Source organism: Castor canadensis, chromosome 6, assembly GCF_047511655.1.
Source record: "Castor canadensis chromosome 6, mCasCan1.hap1v2, whole genome shotgun sequence".
NCBI lineage: Eukaryota > Metazoa > Chordata > Mammalia > Rodentia > Castoridae > Castor > Castor canadensis.
In genome coordinates this window covers 18221376-18240590 of record NC_133391.1, presented here as the reverse complement: position 1 = coordinate 18240590, position 19215 = coordinate 18221376, and the positions used below count along the sequence as shown (strand labels likewise).

The window sequence follows — 19215 nt, the reverse complement described above, 5'->3', positions numbered from 1 at the left end:
AGATCCCTTCATAGTCAATGTGTTGCTAATGCAAAACTCAAATAAGAATTTAAATAATAAAGTAATGGTAGAAAAAGAGAAACTTGGAAATAAAAAGAAGTATAATGCAAAAGAAATCACTGTAAAGACACAGTGTTGACATTTTGGGTATATCATTTTGAGTATTTCTCTTTGTTTTTCTGGAAATAACTGAATAATCTTACATTCAAATAGAAAATTAATACGTGATAATGATAATAAATTTGGACAATCCTGAAAAGTAAAAAGTGGGAAAATAAAAATTAACCTTACATGCAAATAAGAAAGAAAGAAAAGAACAAGCTAGGTGACGCACTCCTGTAATGCCAGCCATGTGGGAGGCAGAGATAGAAGGGTCACCATCCAAGGCTGGCCCTGGCAAAAATCATGAGAATCTATTTGAAAAAATAATCAAATCAAAAAGGCACAAGGGCTGTGGCTAAAGTGGTAGAGTGCTTCCCTAGCAAGTACAGGGTCCTGAGTTCATACTCCAATGAAGAAGGAGGAGAAGAAATGTTTCCATCATTCTGAGAATGGTTTGAGCAATGGTTCATTGATTTGAGCAATCTTCTAATTGCTGCTTTTAGTTTTCTATGACTCGCTACAGATTCCATTAATCCTTCTTTTGTAACAGTTATGATCAATCTCTTACCATGATCAATGTCTCAGGTAAGGAGGTCATCAAACTACTTCTAAAATGACAGTTAAAATGGAGTTCTAAAACAATAATTAGTTATTATACATCATTCAGAATATTATTTTTAAAAAGCAAGCTATTGCATCATTGTCATTCTCCTGGAGACTTTACAAAGACAAATTAATGAGCTAACAATTAAATGCTATAACATTTATAATAGAACTGCCACAGAAATATATAAATATTATTTGACTGCATTTACTGGCTTGAAAAGTAATCATTCACAGTTAATTACCAATATTTCCTTTTAACAAAGAAACTATTGTGCAATAAAACAAAAATTGAAAGTATGCTTTCAAACCCTCAATAAGTAAAAAAAAAAAAGTGGGGAAATTTTTGAAAGAATTTTCAGTGACACATTGTATAAAGTTTTAACTTATTTTAAGACACACAAAGAAATCTTCCACCACAGGCTTCGTCATGGCAGAAATGTTTCTTACCTCTGAACTTCTTGGGTGGGTTGGCGAGGTCACCTGCATCTGGGTGCACCACACATCTGTCATCCACCAACCTGGAGGAAAAAGCACATTCACTGTTACAGTCACAGTCCACAGACTGCACAAGGACATGTACAAATATTCAGAGTTTTAATGCCATTCCTCACTCAGAAACTTTTAAATAATATGGATTTATTAAAATATCATGGTACACAGAGATACTCACTAAAGCAAGTCTGACAGAATTTAAGAATAGGAATCCTTGTTAAGTGGTATAAGAATGTCACAGACAAACCATGGAACACCATAAAGCTATTTAAAATTCTATTCAATGAAATGCATGGCCTCTAGAATGTTATAATGTTATAAAAATAATCACTAGCCAGGACTGGAAGAGTGGCTCAAATGGTAAGAGCACCTACCTGGCAAGTGTGAGTGAGGCCCTGAGTTCAAACCCCAGTACCACCAAATAAAACAAAAAACAAAAATGGTGGGTTCTACCTTTGACCCTGGCAAGCTGTGTTTGTGTTAGTTACTTAATGTCTCTGTGCCTTACTTTTTAAAAGAGCCAGTTGCAATCCTACCAGGTTCTTGTATTTCTGTGGTCTTTTTTTTTTTTTTGAGTCTCTGATTCTGTGCTGTAAGTAGAGTGGGCTTGTGATATTATTTCAATAGCAAATTCTGACATGTCACATTTTACACACTATAGTTTCAAGTACCTGGGAACATCTCCTTTTCAAAGTTTGCACATTATTTGATCATTGCAAATACTAGTAAGTGACTTTCTTCCACTCACTCACCGCAGTTTTCAAATGTGTTATTTTAAAAACTTAAGAACTTGTCATTTGGTATATGAACACTTTTTCACCAAGCAATATTCAAGTTGCCCAAATATGGAGTCAATCCCAAGGCTGTAGCCATTTCCCAAGCACTTGAAATGTTTCCAGTTTTCTTCCATAAGAGACATAATCAATCATCTATCTATCTACATATATATGTATAAACTAAAGCATAAACACTAATCTTTCAAGTACTGCTACATGGAAACCCCTAAAAATACAGGACAAATCCAAATATTTAAATGTTTTGATCAGAGTAATTATGCAAGACTTAGTTTAACTATTAGCAACCTTTTCAAAAAATAGGTGCCCTATGTAACACAAAGACATCTGCATTAATCTTCTTTTAAATCGCTGCAAGAAGCCATCATTTTTGAAGCAATTATCTTCAGGATAGAATGCTAATGAAACTAAAGGGTTAAAGAAAACCTAAGATTTACATATAGTCTTCCAAAAAACAGCACATAATTCCTAACTGATTTCAGAAAGGATGTGCCTATATATTTAGAAGGCTTAATTAAATTCCTGACCCATCCAAAGAAAACCATCATTACTTTTTCTTCTTTATCCTCTCTACCCTGCATCCTTGTCATGTGGACATCTTTGCACCCAGTATTAGTGCAAGTCATCTCATGAAGCATCTTGCTCTAGACCATCCACTGTGGTTATCACGAAAGTCAAAGCAAGTGTAAAGTTCCTTCTCAGAATATAAGTGGTATCTACACCCACTTGAGATCAATTACCTAGTGATGGTGGAGCTGACTTAATGACTCTCAGTTCTTAACCTTCTGCGAAGAGCTAGGAAATCACTGGCAAAACGACTCACATAGCAAAATTCAGGTCCAAGTGTCCCCTATCATTTCTACTGAGTTTTCGGCACAATTTGCTGATGCTTTCAGGAAGAAAATGCTAATAACCAGAAAGTTACTTAGGGCAGCTCTCTTCTTCTAAGTACAGACATCGTTCTCACCAAGGTTTCTGTCTGCTTTTGGTCATTCCTGTGCCTAAACATAGCTGCTTTTTAGATTTTGTCCAGAGTTTATAGCTGTCTTACTGCAGATGAAAATTAAAGAAATATGAGCTCAAATGTTTAAAAATTAGATAAGAAAACAAGGTACTATGCCTGAGTCAGCAAAAGCAACAACAGATATTGTAATCATCAACAAAAAAATAAAAATCACTTAAGAAATGTTTAAAGAAATGAAAAATATATTTAAAAGATCAGGGAGGAAGAACATCAGATGGACTGATAATGAATTTCTAGAATTAAAACTATTTATAAATATAGTGGCTTTAAGATGATAAATTCAACACAACTAATTAATAACCTTGAAGATAGGTCTTGAGAACCTACTCAGAATAAGGCAAAGAACAAGAAGGTCGGAGAAAGCATGAAAGCCGAGTTAAGATACACAAAGGGTAGTGCCAGAGGAGAGAACATAAAATGGAAGAGACAGTACTTGAAGAGATAATGTCTGAGAATTTCTAGGGGCAGTGAAAGACAGAAATCCACAGACATGAAAACACAGCATGTCCAAGAAATAGATATATTTAAATTTTTTAAACTACATATAGTAAAAAAAAAAAAATCAGAACATCAAAGACAGAGGAGGTCTTTAAAGTGTCCTCAGGGAAACAATTAACTAGGACAATTAGATCAGATCAAACTCCCAGAATCTGTAACAAAAGCCAAAAGATATAGAATCATTTCTTCAACGCAGGGAAAATTTAGCAGTCAAGCTAAAAGTATGTGCCCAGCAAAACTAACTTTTAAGAATAAGGTTAATGTAACATGAGGTTTTGTTGATAAATAAAAACTAAGAGTTTTACCATTAATGGTCTTTCTCCAAAAACCACCCTATAGAGTATAATTCAGATAGAAGGAGAATTATCAGAGCTGGAGGAGTGGCTCAAGTGGTAAGTGCCTGCCTAGCAAGCACAGGCCCTGAGTTCAAACCCCAGTGCTGCCAAAAAAAAAAAAGAAGGAGAATTATCAGAGTAGAAACTCTGAGTTTTAAGAAGAAATGGAGAGAAAAACTGGTAGACATGACGCAATCTAAGCAAACACTGTCAGTATAAAAGAATAATGACTGACTAACATGGAGTTAAAAAGAAACAACACTGTTCTGAATCACAGGCTGTGGTTCTGAATCACACAGTAATGACTTCACATTTCAATCAAATTAACACTGTGCTGGGTCTGCAGAGTAGAAATGTTTCCCATACATCTTTATCAAAGTACAACTGATGAACAAAAAGTACATAAATTTAGCATATATGATGTTTTGCTTTTTTTTTTTGGGGGGGGGGGTTTCATTTTTCTTTTATTATTCATATGTGCATACAAGGCTTGGTTCATTTCTCCCCCCTGCCCCCACCCCCTCCCTTACCACCCACTCCACCCCCTCCCGCTCTCCCCCCTCAATACCCAGCAGAAACTATTTTGCCCTTATTTCTAATTTTGTTGTAGAGAGAGTATAAGCAATAATAGGAAGGAACAAGGGGTTTTGCTGGTTGAGATAAGGATAGCTATACAGGGCATTGACTCACATTGATTTCCTGTGAGTGTGTGTTACCTTCTAGGTTAATTCTTTTTGATCTAACCTTTTCTCTAGTACCTGTTCCCCTTTTCCTATTGGCCTCAGTTGCTTTTAAGGTATCTGCTTTAGTTTCTCTGCGTTAAGGGCAACAAATGCTAGCTAGTTTCTTAGGTGTCTTACCTATCCTCACCCCTTCCTTGTGTGCTCTCGCTTTTATCATGTGCTCATAGTCCAATCCCCTTGTTGTGTTTGCCCTTGATCTAATGTCCACATATGAGGGAGAACATACGATTTTTGGTCTTTTGGGCCAGGCTAACCTCACTCAGAATGATGTTCTCCAATTCCATCCATTTACCAGCGAATGATAACATTTCGTTCTTCTTCATGGCTACATAGAATTCCATTGTGTATAGATACCATATTTTCTTAATCCATTCGTCAGTGCTGGGGCATCTTGGCTGTTTCCATAACTTGGCTATTGTGAATAGTGCCGCAATAAACATGGATGTGCAGGTGCCTCTGGAGTAACAGTCTTTTGGGTATATCCCCAAGAGTGGTATTACTGGATCAAATGGTAGATCAATGTCCAGCTTTTTAAGTAGCCTCCAAATTTTTTTCCAGAGTGGTTGTACTAGTCTACATTCCCACCAACAGTGTAAGAGGGTTCCTTTTTCCCCCGCATCCTCGCCAACACCTGTTGTTGGTGGTGTTGCTGATGATGGCTATTCTAACAGGGGTGAGGTGGAATCTTAGTGTGGTTTTAATTTGCATTTCCTTTATTGCTAGAGATGGTGAGCATTTTTTCATGTGTTTTCTGACCATTTGAATTTCTTCTTTTGAGAAAGTTCTGTTTAGTTCACATGCCCATTTCCTTATTGGTTCATTAGTTTTGGGAGAATTTAGTTTTTTAAGTTCCCTGTATATTCTGGTTATCAGTCCTTTGTCTGATGTATAATTGGCAAATATTTTCTCCCACTCTGTGGGTGTTCTCTTCAGTTTAGAGACCATTTCTTTTGATGAACAGAAGCTTTTTAGTTTTATGAGGTCCTATTTATCTATGCTATCTCTTAGTTGCTGTGCTGCTGGGGTTTCATTGAGAAAGTTCTTACCTATACCTACTAACTCCAGAGTATTTCCTACTCTTTCTTGTATCAACTTAAGAGTTTGGGGTCTGATATTAAGATCCTTGATCCATTTTGAGTTAATCTTGGTATAGGGTGATATACATGGATCTAGTTTCAGTTTTTTGCAGACTGCTAACCAGTTTTCCCAGCAGTTTTTGTTGAAGAGGCTGCTATTTCTCCATCGTATATTTTTAGCTCCTTTGTCAAAGATATAGGTATACACTGTAAAGTGATTAAATAAACCAATTAACATAACCATCACCTCATATACGTATTCTTTTGTGATGGCAACACTTAAAATCTACTCTCAGCAATTCTGATGTGTAAAATACATTATTAGTAAGTCTAGATACCATGATAATACATTGATTCATGCTATTCAGCTGAATCCTTGAACCCTTTGGCCAGCATTCCTCCATTTCCCTTCCCCTGCTCTGCTTCTGAAACACCAAGCTTTTTAAGATTCCACCCCTGGTCAGATGAACAGTCCTGCCTTTCTGTACCTGGTTTACTTCACTTAGCATAACATCTTTAGGTTCCTCTGTGCTATTGCAAATGACAAGATTTTCTCTTTTAATTGCTAACTAGTACTTCCAAGTACATCACATTCTCATTATCCATTTGCCCATCAATGGACAATCAATCTGTTTTCTTGTCTTGGCTATTGTGAACACTGAAATAAGCACCTGGCTGTACATGTCTCTTGACATGGCAATTTCATCTCAACACCCAAACTGGGATTGCCTGATCATACGGCAGATTTACTTTTAATTTTTTGAGACACCTCTACAATGTTTTCTGTGGTAGCTATAGTAATTTACATTCCCATCAACAGTGTATGAGGGGGTCCCTTTTTTCCACATGGTGCCAATACTTGTCCTGTCTTGTCTTGTTGATGCAGCCATTCTAACAGATGTGAGGCAGTATCTCATTGTGGTTTAATCTGCATCTCCCTGATGTGACACTGAGCAGCTTTTCACATACCTGCTGGTCATTTGTATGTCTTATTTTGAAAAGATCTATCCAGTTCTTTGCCCATAATCAGAATAAAATGAATGTTTTTAATGTATCACTTAAAAGAGAGATTTTTGATTGGATGAAATCACAAGTGTCACCACTAACTTGTAAGGGCCAATAAAGGCACAGCAGGAAAATACTAATAAAAAGAATAGTATGGTAGCAGTGAGACCATCAGAAAAAATAGTTTTTAAGGAAAAACACCTTATTCGGGATAAAGAAAGCTATGACATGATAAGAGGTACTTCAGTTCCTTTGGAAGACATAAAAATTCTAAATTTATATTTAAAAGACTCAAAATACATAAAACAAAAAAAAATTTTAACTACAGGGAGAAATTAACAAATACATTTTCATGGTAGGAGATTTCAACACACCTCACTTACTGATAGGGCAAACAGACAAAATTTAGTATGGCTACATGCTTAGAACCCCATTGATAACAAAGCTGATGCAATGGACAGATATACAACACATAACTTCTAAGGAAAAATACCAAACTTAACAAATGAAAAAATATATTCCTTTCAAGTATAGACAGAACATTAACGTACCAGTTCCTTTAACTGTATTCAGGTTATATGGTTTTCATATCCCCTCTCCATCTCTAAAGGATAGTCTAAATTGACAGGATTGTTCTTTTAAAGAAAACATTATTTTCTTGGCTTATATTGAACATATGTTTAACAAAAAGCCCATGTCACCCTTCCTCCAAAGGTTTGGGGTCCCTTTGAACCCACCATCTCCGACATGCTGTCTATTATCTTACTGTGGCATATACTTCAAGCTGTTGCCTTATTGTTTCCTACGTCCAGCTACACGTCCCCAGTAAATGACAGGCTCCTTTGGGTACAGCAGCAGTGTATTTTTAATCTTTGTATCCTCAATACCCAGTACCGATAGTAACTACACCAAAAATTTCAACAGAATGAATACATTCATGGATCATAAAGGTAAAGAAAACAAGCTGGAGGAGACAAGATGACCTGTCTTTATGTAGTCTCTTCATTTTGTATTCCTTTATGAAAACAGACCAGTGAAACTTGTTACAATTATTCTATGAAGGGAGAAAGAGGGGATGAGGCAAAAGATGGAGGGGGTGAATCTAGTTAAGATACATTATAAGCAAATATGTAAATGTCACAATGCATCCTCCTTTGTACAACTATCATATGCCAATTTTAAAAAAGACAAAATCAGAAAAATCATAGGAAGAAAGATGAAGCAAGCAAGTAATGATGACATAAACATTCACTCTTGGATTATGCCCTGGGAAAACCATCAAGTACCATTTAATTATATATTCTAGAAGTGGATAGTTAAAGAAGACCTCCAAAAATAATCTAGTCAGTATGAGTATAAGGCAGAACAGACCAGAACACAGCATTCCTTGGCCAAAAACACTTCTTTGCTTTGAAATCTTTTGCAGTTGAAGATTAGGTCTGTAGCTAAAGACCTGCCTCTTCCGTGTTCCTTTAACTATGCTAACTTCTTCAAAACACCGTAAATATGAGAAGCAACTATCACTTCCTGGCTAATCAGACATAAAAGAGAAATATTCCTGGGAGGAAATAGTTGGCAAGAGAAGTTCCCTGGCCAGAAAAACCTCTAGCAATTATAGTGCAATTCCCACAATCTTCACAACATGAGAAACTACACTCATGTCTCCAGACAGTCAGAGGGTAGAAAAGTAGCCTTATTAAAACTACAAGCAGATGACTCTGGTTTTCAAGTCAATCAGTAACTGTGATGTTTCTAAGAACTATTAGAAAACGGAAGAACTCAAAATAAAACAACTTCCCATTCGCACGTAGTTCTTTCATAGACAAAGCTAAGGGCATGTAATTAACAGTGGCTAAATGTGAACAAATATGGGCTTTAAAAAAGATGTCACTCCCAAGTCATGTCTGAAACCAGTAAGGAAGGAATCAAGGGGTGTATGGCACTCTTTTAAGCCATTTCTATGCACAAAGAAAATAATCCCATTTATCTGTGTTCCTGGCAAGGGTCACGTTGTGGTTGCATGACAGATTCATACTCTTCTGGAGCATTTTATTTAAAAAGCAGAGATCTCTTCTTCTGGGATGGAGTGAATAAATTCTTAACCCCAAATAATGATGCAATCCACATGACCTCTGAAAGTAAAACCATCTGAGGATACAATCAAAGGAAAAGAAAAAGAAGCAGAAAAGTCAGACGCACTAAATCATTTCCCTTGTTTCTAGGTTGAACAAAATTTATTTTTCCAACACCTCGGGGCAGAAATACTAGCATTCTTAAAGTAGAATCCTAAGAAATGAATGTATCTCTAAATACAAGAAGGCCCCAACTGTACTCCCTCCCCTCCAGACAGAGGTCATCAGAGCCACAAGAAAAAGTTCCTAAAGAGACAAGTGGCTTCCAATACAACAGTACAAAAGTGGGATCATGTAAATTTAACGCTGTGTTTTTCTTTCTAAGAGTCTAGTATCACAGTTGTGCCTTTTCCACACTAACTGTTGGGAAAGCTATCTCTCTGGTTTAATTATAACAGAGATGATAGCAGTGCTAACTACTAGGGTTGGCTTTAAAAGTCACTAATTTGATAATGCAAAACCCTGGCACAAAAAAGTTGGCCATCGCTGTCATCAGCATTCATATCATTTAACATTAAGTAAATACTCAAGTGATTAGCTACCTTAATTTTCAAAGCCATCATTTATTATTACCACTTCACTGTTGAAAGAAGTTCCCCAGTAAGGTAATCACTTCAGAAGGAAAAAAAATTTAAATCCCTTCATAAAGAATTCCATTCATTCCACAAATATTTATTGAGCAGCTACTGGGTGCCAGGCATGGTTCTAAGTACAAATGAAGCCAACACCCTTCCTCTCCTCCTCTCCTCTCCCCTCCCCTCCCCTCTCCTCATTTTTTTTCCTTTGCATAAGTGGGTATTTATTCTCTTAATTCTTAAAAATTCTGTAAGAAATACAGGAGTCTTTCTTTGAAGAATGTATGTGCCTTTGGTATCCAAAAAACCAAATGCTCAGTAAGGAACATACTTAAACTGCTGCAATCTTAAGACAGTACTATTAGCCTCATTACAAGCTATTGCACTGGTTGGGAGTAGAATTTTGCATGGCAAAATATTATTTAACTATAAATAATGAAAAGTTCAATATTTTCAAGTTAAAAATTCTAGACTGTGCCTGCCTGGCAAAAAGTAAGAATTTTCATTTACTTAATTCAGTAAAATCAGAATTTATTCTTCTTGGTAGAAAGTCTTATTCAAATCAATAGGAAAAATAGGGCATAGAAAAAATTCTTCACGTGGCATAGTAAAGAACCAGCAGGACTCTTTCACTAGCCCAAGAAAGGATACAAGACCAAGGCTCCCATCATCCCACATAGAACTTGGTCAAGGAGAACAATTAACCCAAGAGGGTCAAAACGCCTTTACAGAAGCAGCCATGAACAACGAAAGAAAATTCCTTTGTAATGCAAACCAACTTATTTCTCAGCCACCTGCCATCTTGTGGAATAAAACTGAAGACTAAGTAATAAAATGTACACAATGAATTTTTTTATCCCACCCAAATAATTCACTGATTTATATTCAACAGGTATATACTACCATCACTCTTCTCTACAAGATGTCTTACTAGAAACAGGCGATCTCATCTGATACTTTGGTAAGAGTTTTCTGATTTCCCCCAAGATGGTATAACCTTCCTGTCCCCTGGAGAGGTGACCCAGGAAAAACAATGCCAACAGCAGCCATTTCACTCCATGGCTAAGACCTGCTGCTTACTGTCTTTCTATAGTATATGTGTTCAGTATTTCTCGGCCTGTATCTGCCTCTCTCATTCTCTTTTATAATGTCAAGCATTTAAACAGATGTTGTGTTAAACGTACCCAAAATGTTTTTCAAATTTTCCTTATCACAAGATTGGACAAGCTATGAAGAACAAATGTAGACTTAATATTATACTCACTCTCTCCTCCGAACCAATACAGGTTTTATCTTTTCTTATTTAAGCTTATTTAGTTTTACACACTAAGCTAATGCCACTCATAATTATAAATCAAATGGAAAAAACACATCCATTAACAGACAGTTCTTCAACTGTGTCATTTCTGGATTGTACATGAAGGCTTTGTCACTGCCAGGCCGTATCACAAAGCTGATCACATCACCTGCCAGAAGGAGGAATATTCCTTAACCATAAGGAAGAAGAAACCTCCACAATGTCACTTTGCTTCTGCTTCTGACCTGTTTGAGGGAGGTCTCTGAAAGGCGTATCATTCTGAAGTTTTCTCAGGATTGAGATTTCGTATTACCAAGAAAATCCTATCATTCCTTTTTTGCTTTGTATGGATAGTTCCTATGGTAAATGGTTGCTCAAATCCTTATAGCTGTTTTTTTCATAGCATTTTATATTTCAATGTTAAATTGCTTCAATGACATTTCTTTAGTTACCTGTTATATTCAATATTCTAAAAAAACAAAAGCTCTGAAATGACTTACCATTTTCCCTGTGACCACACTTTTCTCTGGTCAACGCCACAGGGACCTTCAGTCTCCCTTCCTTTCATACAGCAATCGAAAACCTCTTCCTGGCCTGTCTAAAATCTGAATGTCAGGACTTGGCAGAGCAGGGCTGTCTGTAAGCCAGGCTCCAGCGCCAGCATTGCAAGTGCTGTCGAAAGACTAGGGAGCAAGAGTTTTCTTGAACAAACTTGGGATTTTAAAACAGGACAGAAAGGGTGTGATAGGAAATGCTTTATTTTCCCTCACTTAATGCTACATTTCCTCTAGAGTTAATCAGGTAACTGTGCTGGTGTTCCCCCAGTAGTCTTCCTGCATGCTGGAGTTGAAAGAGACAGCTGGACCAGTTTTCCAATTGACTTTGTTTGTGTTTAACAATCAATGAAGTTTAACGTCATGTTTCATATACTCTCACGTTCTGAGTTTGAAAGAAAAAAAGGTGAAAAGTAAGGATTCGTTAATGATAACCCCAAATATGACTGATCATTGGGTTACAGTCAGATGTTAACTGCAGTATACTTTTAAAATGACTACCTAAAAATTAATTTTGTATATAACAAAGAATTATTTGTTTTTCTGTTATTTTCTGTTCCTTCATCAATAAACACAAAATAAGATCAAGAAAATACTGAGTTAGTAAGCTAACTTACATTTTCTTTTCATTTGTATCACTGCTTCAGGGGAAATACTTGCCTGCTTTTCTAGCATAGGTGACCTCCTTATATAGCTTAATCACTCAAAAACCTAATGCTAATTTTTTTAGTACTGGGATTGAACCCAGAGCCTCCTACTTGCTAGACAAGTGCTCTACCACTTGAGCCACTCCCCTAGCTCTTTTGTTTTTATTTTGTTTTTGAGATAGGGTCTCAATACCTTTGCCAGCCCTTGTCTCAATCCTCCTGTCTCTACCTCCCAAGTAGCTGAGATTACAGGTAGGAACCACCACACCCAACTTAATGCTAATTCTTTAATGTCTAGCATGTACCAGGTATTGTTTTCCAAATACTTCAAACTGGTGTAATGCCACTTGTAACCCCAAAGAACCACTGTGGAGAACAGACTGGAAGAATTAACACTCCCAACTTAAAAGATGTGGGACAGAACTCAGTGAAGTAGGCTTTCCAAGTTTTCAGAACCTCTTCAGGGCAGAATTCGGACCGGAACACCTGAGCAGCCTTGCTACAATCATATTGCCTTTAAAAACTCACTACCAAACATCTATCTATTCAATGATTTGACTTCAACCTTGAAATTACGTGTGATTTCTAGACAGTCATGTCATAGTTAACTAATCTTCAGTAGTTTAACATGGATTTTAGAGATTTAAGATAGAGAAAACATAAGATGAAGATGACTTTGCAGAGCTAAAAAAATTTACTTTAACTATTCTAAGTCCACACAAAAATCACATTTCAAATACTACATTTTATATACGAATAAAGAAATACAATTCATATATTTAATTCAAGCACAACACAAATTAGGTTTTATTCAGGGGGTATATTTATTTAAAAGCATTTTAACAACAAAATTTGCTAATTTTTGAGATCTGAATCAATTATCTCAATTTTAAATTTAAATAATTTAAACCCTGTTTATTTTGCACCCTCTTTGTGTTCATTATGTACATATGAAGTACCGCTGTTAGGCCACAGAAAAGATAAGATACTTGTGTACAAACAAAAGCTAACAAAAGTGGAAACCCTCACAATTATGTTTATGTGAGCATCAGAGACTTAAATCAGTTGTTTTCATGGATGACATTCACTTCTCGAAGTGCTGTGCTTATGAATAATGTCTGACTTTGTTTAAAATTTCTGCATGAATGTTGGGCGCCGGTGGCTCACACCTATAATCCTAGCTACTCAAGAGGCAGAGATCAGGAGGACCAAGGTTCAAAGCCAGCCTGAGCAAATAGTTCCTCAAGACCTTATCTCAAAAAAAAAAAAAATTGCAGGTGAGCCTGCAAATCAGACTGGCCTGATGGAAGTACCCCAATAGTCAGACATACGCACTTAGGAGACAGAGCTTCCTCAAAGCTTGGGGTGAGTGGGTCCTATGTGGCCACAGTGAGCAGGTCCTGTCTTTGCTGCCCAGCATCCACAGACTTCCTTTTGGTAACAGAGCCCCAAATGAAGAATGGAGTTGTTCTCCCACTCACTGAGTGATGACAGCCACTTGTGTAGCCAGAGCACCCACAGCAGGCCATGGTGTTTGGCTGAAAGGTGGAACCACTGTCTAAGTTATGGCAACAGAGATAACTGTGGTGCTGTACATTCTCTAGGGTTTAGGGAGATGAGGCATTCTCTTTCCTGCTCTGGGTATAACAGGATGGGTCTAGCAGCCAGCCCACCACCACAGATAGAACACCTGCCTAGGATGAGATGGACACTGGCAGTGTGGCAGAATCCAGGGAGATTCGGACAGACCTGTGACACCATGATGCCAAAATTTCTCAGGTGCCCCACTTACAAAGTAGTCTTTTTTTTCTGGAAATTAGTTAAACTGGGTCTTCTGATTTTTTTCATTTTTGGTTTATCATACACTAATAATACAAGGGGATTCCACTGTGATAATTCCATGCATGCATACATGTACCTGGAACAAGTTTACCGCTCCATCATATACTCCCCATCACACGGTGTTTGGGGGGTTTCACCGTGTTGACTTCGTATGTATACACGCGGCATAATTCCACCCTCCTCACCCCCGAGGATCGTTCCTTTCCCTCCCCCCAGTGTCCACCAAACTCGCCCACCAAACTCCCTACACATTCACGTCCCATCATTATCATCGTTGTCATCATTTTAGGTCTAGGTGGGGTTTTTGATTCTTGCAACTAAGAAAAACATTCTGACTGATAAAACTAGTGTCTTCAGATATGCTAGTTCTTTGTCACAGACAAGAGGGTGGCACTTTTCAAGCTCCTTCCTCTCTCAGTTGCTCCAGTACACCTAGAAATAGCAACTGACTTGAACCTCAACACAAGGACTTATGTTAGCCAACAGGAAATATTTTCTCACAGAGAAGCCTCTAAACAGGAGTTTACAAAGTGGTGTCTTTTTTAGGGTATTTTAATGCTTTAATTTTTAAGGTATTCTTTATTTTGCGTGTGTGTTTATATCACATTTCCAGTAAGTAGGAAAATCTTCCTTTATGACATAACTAAAAGAAAGCTAATGCCTAAAATACGATACCATATACCTTTTCAGTCCCTATGGTTTTATCTAAAAATCATTAGTATTCCCAAGAGATGTAACTATTATAATTCAGTTAGTTATTACTTAAAATTTGACAAGATTTTTCTAAATAAATTTTTTTGTATGTAAACTGGCTAATTATCCATTTATCTAGATAAGAATTTTTGCTAATCTCTAACAATGGCAGAAGTTCAATCAGAATTCTTTCTTTGTTGTTTCTGTTTTTTTTTTTTTTTTGTAGTACTAGGGGCTGAACTTAGGGCCTCAACTTGGTAGGCAGGTGTTCTAACACCTACGCCACGCCTCCAGCCCTTTTTTGTTTTTAGTTATTTTTGGGATAGGGTCTAGCATTATGCCCAGGCAAGCATGAGCCCCAATAGCTGGGATGACAGGCATGTACCATCACACCCGTAATTAGACAAGATGGGTGTTTTTTCTCCAGGCTAGCCTTGAACTGCGATCCTCCCAATTCTTCCTTCCAAATAGCTACAATTACAGGTGGGGCTAGCAGCCCCCAGCTCAGTCAGAATCCTACAGGAAAGCTCAGAGAAGTGGCAGTAGTGCCAGCTGTCCAGTGGAAACCTGTGCAAAAACTGTTTTCTAATGGCTCCAAAACAAACCGTTTGTTTTGTCCCAAAGAAAACAAAATATTTCCTTTCATTACTATGTTCCAGGGCAGAATAAATATTAGCAACTAAAATAACATGCTGTCTTTAAAATTTAACAAAACTTGAAAATCCACGTCAAGGAATATAGGATGTGTGTGTGTGAAGCAACTGGAAGACTACTAGCGTTAATATACCCCAGGTGTTCACAGTGCAGCGAAAGGATTACATGCATCAAACCAATCATAAAAGATAAGTACCTGCAATTTAGTAACGTGCATTATCAAAGTAAGGGAAAAAAAGATTAAAACCAAATTAAATAGTTGATAAGGCAGTATGTCTTTGAACAGTCCACTAAATAAATGTCAGCTTAGAAACTAGTATGCAACAAAATTTTATAAACATAAAACAGCAGAACATTTAACATCCATGCAATATGAAGTCAGCTAAGCTTCCAAAAGTAAGTCCTGGTGATTTTTCGGATATAAGAATATTAATAGTTTCCACCTGTTTCATACATAGGTGCCCAATGCTATAGGCTGGATGCGTACTAAGAATTTTGCTGATGTTAACTCCCACTAATCTCATGCCATACTATAAACTGAGCAGTTATCGTACTTTGCAGATAAGGAGATTGAGGGGTTCAATTTTAACTAACTTCTGAAGATCTTCTACAAAAATAAGTGGAATCCTAATTTGAAATCACATTTGTCTGAGCCAAAAGTCTTAACCATATGCTAAGAGATATTTTTGAATAGTTACTGTGTTGCAGATACTGTACAAGGCCCTGGGACACAATTAGGAATAAAACTAGATGGAAGAGATTTTAAAAACAACAAGAAAGAAAGATAATCCAATGCTCACAGAAAAGGAGGCAAACTTAAAACCCCAACTGTGATACATTTTGTGAAAGAAAAGAGCTTTGCTGTAGAGTAAAGGGATCTCACAGGCACCAGCAGGGCTAAAATCTGCTTGAAGAACAGGTGAAAGGCAAGCAGGTGAGAAGGGAAGGGAACAGAGGGAAATCATATGGGAAGGCCCTGTGGCAAAGGAGCTCAGAATGTTTGTGCTATTAGACAGGAAAAAACAAGTAGCAGCCTGAAGCAAAGAGCTAGGTGATGGAAGCATGGTACAAGATGAGGGTTACAGCTCAAAAACCTGGATAACCTGAAGACAGGCTGAGAATCATGACACTTTATTCAAATGTGAGCAAATGAAAATATCCTTCATATCTGTATGTTCAGGTTTTAAAAGTAGTAATAAACCTCAATAGCAATGGCTAATATTTTAATGCATAAGTGTGTTGTAGGTCTAATGTGAAATACTAAACAAAGACACTGTCCCTTCAGAGCTTCCAGTGACAAGCTTCTTCCACCACTACAGCTGCTTGGTTCGGGCTGCCATCCTGGGTCTCCTGATTCCTCCTTTGCCTGCCATTTGCAGCCTCCTTCTAGTCCTTTCTCCCATTCTGATTTTTCTAGAGCAAAACCTGAATGCTTCATTCTCCTACTTAAAAATCTTTCAGTGGCTCCACACTGCCTGACAAGACATAGCTTGTCTCTTGACGACCTAGCTAGTTCTTTTGTTAAGTAGAAAATAGTAGAACCAGGATTTGAGGGTGCCTGGAAAACTGGCTTACTGCTTGGGACTTCATTATTTCTAGCATATTGGCCTCATTCACCTGGTCCAAGATGCCTTCCTGCTTTCAGACCCTTTCTGAAAAGTGTGGTTTGTGATCACAGCTGGCTACAAGGGAGACTAGAAAATGATGTTTTTATTAGTATGAAAAGAGGGAAAAATGAATACTGGAGAATGACAAGCAGCCTCTGGTGCAGAAATTGGAATCAATATCCCTTTGTTATATTAAATATGTTTCAAATTAAATGATCAGTAGATACTAATTCTTTAGAATTTATTGATTACTTATAACTTCTACTTTAAAAAATGTGCATCATGAATGGTGCTATGCTTTAGAGAATGGTTACAGACTAATCTCTGCATATCCACTGCCAAAGAAATTACACCATGTCAAAACTCCTATGACAATTTACCTAAACAATTATTGATTCAAATTTTCCAATTATTAACAATGTACTCTTAAACCTCCAATGTGTGTAATACTTTTTCAGAGAACTCCTGAGCAATTCTTTAGCAGCTGAGGCTTTGGAAATAAGCTCTTGGTTTCTCCCCTAACAGATAACAATGACTTCATTTGTACTGACCAGGAAAGAAGGCCCTTAAACCATAACCTGTTAGGTAAACAAAAAAAAGAAAAGTAAATAAAAGTCCTCCCATTTATTATTAATCCCAGCAATATGCTAATTTGGTGGTTTTCATAGTGAAAGATGAATCACTGCAAGTGAATCTTGACTTAAAATGCTATGTAATACTTATCTAGTCACAAGTACAGCATCTTGAGACCTACAATCTTCCTTTATTTCCCCTACCTACTGTTTAGAACCAGAATAGAAATTGCCCTTTGAAAACAGGATTGAAGCCCAAAACCACTTTGCAGTGCAAATGTTTAAGTAGATATGTCCCTGGTGTTAGCTGTGACCTTGTGCACTCTCCAAACACAGGGACTGGGTTTTAAATCATTAACTCCGGATACTAATGTAACTGTGTTCAGTGATTTGAGTGGTCTATTTTTTTAAGTCACTGTCTTCACTTGGTATGATATTCTAAAACTAGATTAGTTTGAATGGTAACAAATGAAAAAAAAACTGATAACATGTGCTATCTTTCACATCAAAATTACTTTCCAAAGACACTACGTTTTTAAATATCTATTATAGAGGATTATAGCACGTTATGACTAGAAGAAACTGAATGACATTGCTTTAGTTTTTCAAATTATTTTGAAAATTGTACATACCTACATTTTTCACTGTGTCTGTTAATGACAACCCTGGAGAATTTTATAACCTTAGGCAGTGGTCAAACACACATCTTTTAGAATTGGTTGAGGCAAAGCACATTATACACACACCTACTCAGTGGATATAATCTAAATTAATTTAAAGCAAAAACACTGGCCATTTGTTCTCCTGTATTTAAATGTCTATCATTCTCCATGCACTTATTCCTAAATTTTAAAAATAAAAATTACAAATGTCATAAGCCCTATTCTGTTTTGCTACAATTCTGTGAACTCCTCAACTACTTTCTGGGTTTGATATCAGCAACTTCTTTCCAACTAAACTTTCTTGTCAGTTAAAGCACAAACTATTGCAGTTAAAGTGCATGTTTCCCTGGAAGTACTATGTACTATCCACTAAGAGGAAGGGCTACTCTAAACGAACAAATGGTCTCACAAAATGCTTACAAATTCAGTCTTTGCACGTGCAAGAACAAAACTGAACTCACAGAAATATCACCTTTTCTTAATGTGGCTGTCACAGGCAAACCATCGAAAAAGGTCACGCATACTACTCTCTCCCAAATGTTAAGTTTTATGACATGTTGCCCTGCATGTTATTAATGGATTATTAAAGATTGTTAAATAATCTATGATAGTAAGACTTAATAGTACCACAGTCCAGTTATAACCTCTATATATTTTAATACTTAATAGTATTAAACTGTGTACTTAATAGTACCACAGTCCAGTTATAACCTCTATATATTTTAGAATATAATATAACTGTCTGGGGATCTCAGGATATTTTATAAGTAAGAAAAATTGTTGGGCACTAGTGGCTCACACCTGTAATTCTAGCTACTCAGGAGGCAAAAGTCAGGAGGAGGATCGAGTGAGGTTCGAAGCCAGCCCAGGCAAACAGCTCACAAGACCTTATCTTGAAGTACTCTTTCACAAAAAATGGCTGGAGGAGTGCCTCAAGGTATAGGCCCTGAGTTCAAACCCCAGTACCACAAAAAAAAAAAAAATTACATTGATTCTTTTTCTAGAGAGACTGTCCTTAATAGCTACCTAGAAATTTAAAATATCCTCATGCAACAAATATTCATTCAACAAGTTACATTATGTGACATGAAATAAACCAAATGCAAAAGGATGACTATTGTACAATTCTCCTTAGATGAGGTGCCTAGAATAGGCAAATTCATAATGACAGAAAGTAGACCAGAAGCTATCAGACCTGAGAGAAGGGGAGGATGGGGACATACCGTTTAAAGGGTGCAGAGTTTCTATTTGAGATGCCCACAAAGTTCTGGGAACAGGCATGATGGTTGCCTAACACTGTGAATT

The 19215-nt window shown here is 36.9% G+C and overlaps 2 protein-coding genes across 10 annotated transcripts in view; both read right to left on the bottom strand.

Annotated features, from left to right (window-relative positions):
• Itpr2 (inositol 1,4,5-trisphosphate receptor type 2) overlaps window positions 1-19215 on the bottom strand; it is an 842075-nt gene that overhangs the window by 360955 nt on the left and 461905 nt on the right. The window lies entirely within an intron of this gene.
• Window positions 1-19215, bottom strand: part of LOC109687063 (inositol 1,4,5-trisphosphate-gated calcium channel ITPR2-like) — a 147639-nt gene that overhangs the window by 120676 nt on the left and 7748 nt on the right. For both annotated transcript variants that reach the window (XM_074075824.1, XM_074075823.1), the window contains exon 2: window positions 1156-1226. In XM_074075824.1, coding sequence (XP_073931925.1) covers window positions 1156-1226 — 71 coding nt within the window. The remainder of the gene's footprint in view (window positions 1-1155; window positions 1227-19215) is intronic.